The sequence below is a fragment of the Hoplias malabaricus genome, chromosome X1 (genome assembly GCF_029633855.1).
Source record: "Hoplias malabaricus isolate fHopMal1 chromosome X1, fHopMal1.hap1, whole genome shotgun sequence".
Taxonomy (NCBI): domain Eukaryota; kingdom Metazoa; phylum Chordata; class Actinopteri; order Characiformes; family Erythrinidae; genus Hoplias; species Hoplias malabaricus.
In genome coordinates this window covers 11,732,354-11,738,481 of record NC_089818.1, presented here as the reverse complement: position 1 = coordinate 11,738,481, position 6,128 = coordinate 11,732,354, and the positions used below count along the sequence as shown (strand labels likewise).

Genomic DNA, 6,128 nt, shown 5'->3' with positions numbered 1-6,128 from the left:
TTTGAACTCCAAGATTGAATGTTTGGAAGACCAGAGCAAAAATGGAACTTTAATCAGAGGGACTATTAGCTCAAATTAGCTTCAGGTCTCTGATCTCAATAAACTGAACTTATCTGTTTTGGCTGCCCCAGCTATCTTCAGTAGTCTTCAGGTCAGTAGCCTTGAGCTGCTGATAGTCAAAATCCCCCGGAGAAACATTGCCATGGAGATATCTGCTGCAACCTATCCTGTGAACTGTGGGCTCAAGGAGACATGATTGCTACTACATTCTTGGACTTTTTCACAGATTGAATCTTGCCCCCCCTGAACACGCCTCCTACTGCTTTTGTCCATGTCACTTAAACTATCTGTGTGTGTTGCTTGTGTGCTATAGGCGTTGTTTTTCTTCAAGATCACACACTGTGCTTCCTGAAGGCACAGTCTGTGACCTTCTTTTTTTTTTACCACCACTGCCCTCTTGTAATCCAGCTGTTTCTTCTAACTGTAAGATGGTGCGGGCATCTGCTGCCATTGTGTCTGTTGCGCACACCTAACCCCTGTTTGGGTGAGTGGACAGACGGAAAGTAATTTCGCTGCAATGTTGTACTTGTATAACTTTGTATGTGAAAAATAAATTAAATCTAATCTAATCTAATAACCCCTCTGCTTTGTGTTTTGCCCCTTTGCTCTGTTTTGTTCTTGTTTAGTGTTTAGCTACAATGTTTGCCGTGTTTAGTGTCTTAGCCCTGTATTTTTTGTTTCTTATTTTAAATAAAGTCTCCCACACTTACCTCTATCCTTGCCATCTGTTTCTATTCCTTGCTCTTTTTACCTTTCCTTTGTATCTCTTGACATACCCCTACATGAGAGTAGGTGGTATATCAGACAGTGATGGAGGGGCTGTATCTGACTGTGAGTAAGGAGTATATGAATGTGATGGAGGTGGAGCATCTGACTGTGATGGGCGGGCTGTATCTGTATGTGATGGAAATGCTGTATCTGACTGGTGGAGGGGGTGTTTTGGACTGTGATGGAGGTGCACTATCGATTTGTGGTGGTGATGGACTATCGGACTGTGATGGAGGGGCTGTATCTGACTGTGAGTAAGGGGGTATCTGACTGTGAGTAATCTAAATGTGGTGGAGGTGGAGCATCTGATTGTGAAGGAGAGGCTGTATCTGATTGGGCTGGAAGGGCTGTATCTGACTGTGATGGAGGTGAACTATTGATTTGTGGTGGTAATGGACTGAGGTGTAGGTGTGTATCAAAATGTGATGGAGAAGCTGTATCAGACCGTGATGGAGGGGGGTGAATTAGACTACAATTGATGGGGTGTATCGGACTGTTATGAACAGGATGTATTGGACTGTGATGGACAGGTTGTATCGGACTGTGCTGGATAGGGTGTACTAGACTGTGATGGAGGGTCGGTATCTGACTGTAATGGAGGGGGTATCTGAAAGTGGTAGAGGTGGGGTATCGGACAGTGATGGAGGGGCTATATCAAACTCTACTGGAGGTGGAATAACGGAATATCGTGGAGGTGGAGCATCTGACTTTGACGGAGGGGCTGTATCAGATTCTGGTAGAATATCAGACTGTGATGGAGGGGGTGTATTGGACTGTGCTGGAGGGTGAGTATCGAACTGTAGTTGAGGTGAGGTATCAATGTTTCACATTTTTGGTGGTATCTGTTATAGAGGGGTATCAGTCACATTATAAGCTGGTCAGTATATTTCTGGTGCAGCAAGGTCAGGTGTTTAACAACAAACAGAATGTTTTCATGATGACTGTTTTGCAGAGTCCTTGACCGGAGAGCCTTTAATAAATCACTCTTATCTCAACTGTTCCAGCCTTCAGGACCAGAACATTATATTCTGTTTCCAAGGTCCAGCAATGGTAATCATACACACACACACACACACACAAACACACACACGGGTAGGGGTATATTAATACACACCTGAATCATATGTCAGAACAAATTCCACACGTCTGAGACTCACATAGACAAAGCATGGCTGGTGTGTGGCTGGTCACTTTTGCTGTGTTACTGGTGGTTTCTGACCACAGTGATGGGCAGGACGTCAGAGTGAAACTCTGTGGTCGAGAGTTTATTCGAATGGTGGTCACTTCCTGTGGAAGCTCCCGGCTACGGCGCTCAGCGCTGGACTTTACTATAAAACACATCAGTGCTGATGGTAGGTGACTGTTTACTCTTGAGATTTCACAGTGGTTTGTTAGTTTTTGATTAATGGACTGACTGATTGATTGACTGAGTTTATAAATATTGTCTGTTCTAGGGGAATGGGGAAAGAGTTGGTTTTCCGGGACAGTGGTTTATTTGTTTTTGTGTGTTTTTAGCTCGTCTCATGGACAGTGGACAGATGATGACTCAAGTCCAGAACACAGAGAACCTCAGATCCATCCAAAGACAGAACCAAGAGTTGGTGGAAGTAAGGAGAACCGCGCGGGACGTGGGACCAGCTGGGATCTGCTGCCGGTCCGGCTGCACACTCAGTGAACTGATCCAATACTGCTGACATAATCACCACACTACAGGCACCATCAAAGGACCGCTGACATCATCACCACACTGTTGACATCATCACCAAACCACTGACATCATCAACACCTTACAGCAACAACATACTACTGACACCATCTCCACACATACTCATCATGATTTTTTTGACTGGTTTTAGAACACATTAATTTCAGTGAATAATTACAGCATTAATATTATTGTCATACATACAACAAATATTTTGTTCTTTCATGTTGAAAACATTAATAATTTATTCTGACCTGACCGTACTGTAAAATTCCTGAGAAATCAAATTTCAAATAAACAGTAAAAGTGGAAACATTTTTTTTTACTGGGAATCATTCATTATCTGTAACCCCTTATCCAGTTCTGGGTCCAGAGCCTACCTGGAATCATTGGGTGCACATTCACTTACACCTATGGACACATTTGAGTCGCCAATCCACCTACCAACATGTGTTTTTGGACTGTGGGAAGAAACTGGAGCACCCGGAGGAAAACCACGTGGACACAGGGAGAACACACTAACTCCTCACAGACAGTCACCTGGAGCGGGAATCGAAGCCACAACCTCCAGGTCCCTGGAGCTGTGTGACTGCGACACTACCTGCTGTGCTACTGTGCCGCCCCTACTGGGAATCATCTGATGATTATTTTATTACTAACAGTTTCTCGCTTCTGTCCAAGTTAAATCCAAAAATGAGAAAACGGTGTAGCTCCACCTCCTTTCTGATCACGACTTGAAGTTATGTAATAACATAATTTTGGGAGTAGGACCATGCCTGAACTCCTCCTCTCAGGCCTATATATACCCCACAAATTCATGTTAATTTCCGCGTCAGGCAAACTTGCTTCATTTAGTTCAGGAGACGGATCTTGACTCGACTGCTTCACTACGTCAGCTTGCTCCTCCATGCTGTGTCATTTCTGCTAATCCCCATATTTGGAACCGTGTTCAGCCATTATCAAGCCCACCGAGCCTCCTGTTTTAAATTTGCCCCCCCTCCACCCCGTCTCCACCCTTTTCTCGTATTTATTTATCCAACGGGGGGTCCGGCTTCATACGCATTCATTAGCTAACCTGAAGACTTCTGAGTTAACCTCCCCATTTCAGCCTCTACGGGCTTGGTCCGTACTAACAAATTGATAAAGTGAATTGGGTCCTGCTGTTCTGTGCACTGATGTGTTTGGACTGTGATGAAGACTGACTCCTTTAAAAAGGCTATACATTTATGTTTGATAACAAACCAAACACAAGATAAATTTCTGACATAACTTAATTAAGTTTATAATTAGTATTAGCATGATCAAGACAGCTAGCATATATCAGCCCACTCGCTTAAAATGTTGGCACACCACTGACTGTAGACCACTCAGATTGCTGTCTGATTGTGTACAGGATCTAACTTTTTTAATTTCATTTCATAACATTTTAAATTCACAGAGGCTTATTCTAGAAAACAATCTAATACAAATATTTCCAACAACTATGAGAGATTATAATGAGTACCCCTGATATAAAATGATTGTGCTGAAAATGTTGACTCTGCTGGATAAAAATTATTTACTGATATAAAGTTGTGTAAACAGTAGTGTTGCAGTCACATAGCTCCAGGGACCTGGAGGTTGTTGGTTCAAGTTCTGCTCTTGATGACCCTCTCTGAGGAGTTTGGTATGTTCTCCCTGTGTTTGCATGTTTTTTTCCGGGTGCTCCAGTTTACTCCCACGGTCCAAAAATACATGTTGGTAGGTGGATTGGTGACACAGAAGTGTCCGTAGGTGTGATTGTGTGAGTGTGTTTGACCCCGTGAAGGACCGGTGTCCCCTCCAGGGTGTGTTCCTGCCTGGTGGGTTCAGGTAGGCACTGGACCCACTGCGACCCTGAACTGGATAAGCCGTCACAGACAATGAATGAATGAATGAATGAATGAATGAATGAATATAATTCATAAAGAATAACAAAATAATCTAATGAATGAAAAATTTGTATAACAGACTGTTAAAGGAAAAGTGCTAAAATGTGGCATTTTGTCTAAAAATCCGTTTAACCATTGGGGGTCTGCCCAGAAAATGATGTGCAAAATGCCAGGGGACCTCCAACTTTGACCTCAGTGGATCACCCATGGCCTGCTGTCTCCTTGCTATCAGGGATGTTATTAACTCTGAGTTTGTTTTTCTTATTGACATATTTCTCTCCTCTTCTTCATAAATTATCACATTCTAATATATGTTTGCCTTGTTTATCAGAATCTACAGAGTTAACTCTACAGAGCTAACAATAGAGCTAACACTATAGAGATAACAACAGAGCTAACCCTATAGAGATAACAACAGAGCTAACAATAGAGCTAACCCTACAGACCTAACACTGTAGAACTAATAGAACTAACATCAGAGCTTACCCCGTGGAGTTAATAACTAGATAAGAATAGAACTAACACTGTAGTGTTAACACTACTGAGTTAACCCTATCGCACTAACAATGGATCTAACAATAGAGCTCATCGTATAGAGCTAAAGCTAGAGTTTGAAGATAATGGAGGATAAAACCCTGATTCTTTTTGGAGAACTGAGCACAGATTAGAGCTTTCTCAAATAGATGCAGCAGAGACAGAGTCATCTTCATCATGAACACAAACTTTAAAACCAAGTAATTTTAAATTGACTTATCTGGGTATTAAAATGTTTTTTAATTAATCATTTTCCACTGCTCCTATCTCTCTCAATCTGTGTTTTTCATTTCTTCTGATCAGGGCCATCACTAGTGATTAATGATTAGGTGGGCTAAGCTTTAACTAATTTCTTTGATGAGGTACAGTTTAAGCAAAGCCACAAGTAGCTGCCGCCTTTACAAAATATAACATTTCCAATATCCATCTACAGGGCTTGAAAAACAAAACTATTAACTCATTATATAAAGGTATCTGTAAAATATCAGAAAAGGAAATAATCATCAATTCAGTCTGCCCTAAATACTGCAGTGTTTAATGTAATTGTAACTGGCTTTTTTTAGCAGGCTTACTTTACATTTATCAATAATCAGGCTTCCTCTGGTAGCATAATACTATTTCAACAAGTGCATCATTGGCATTTCAATTTGGTTGATTAAAGATTGTAACAGGCATTCGATTAATGTTTTTTCTTTATATTTGTCTTGAAATGACACTGATCTGTCAGGAAACTCACTACACCTCATGTGTGTAGGGCTGCCAAATTTCTGAAATAAAAAAGGTCCTGTCAGTAGCCTTTTCTCTGTCCCTCTCTCTAACTCTCTCTCTCGCTCTTTCTCTCTCTCTGTGCCCAGTCCTCCCATCACTCACAGGACAGGATTCTTCTTTTATTCCCTTTATGATAACACTTTACTGTAGGTTACTCTCCTTAAGGCTACATGACACCTACATAAATGCTTATTCCAAAAGGTGGTAGTTGTCATAAAGACTGCTGTTGTCAAATTTGATGTCAAGTGACATTAACAACTATGTCAAGTGACCTAGATATCTGGTGACAATAGAGTGTGTCATAACATTTTCTGGGGTGACATGACATCATGGCAACTCACACTAGCACTTTTTTGTTGTTGCTGTTATTTTAGATGATGATA

General features: G+C 41.5%; 1 protein-coding gene across 1 annotated transcript; it reads left to right on the top strand.

Moving 5' to 3' along the window:
- The first annotated feature begins 1,963 nt into the window (after nucleotides 1-1,963).
- On the top strand, nucleotides 1,964-2,830 carry LOC136675349 (relaxin-3-like). Its single transcript, XM_066651844.1, has 2 exons — nucleotides 1,964-2,180; nucleotides 2,344-2,830. Exons 1-2 carry the CDS (start codon nucleotides 1,997-1,999, stop codon nucleotides 2,520-2,522), a joined length of 363 nt encoding a protein of 120 aa, XP_066507941.1. The 5' UTR covers nucleotides 1,964-1,996; the 3' UTR covers nucleotides 2,523-2,830.
- The last annotated feature ends 3,298 nt before the right edge of the window (nucleotides 2,831-6,128 follow it).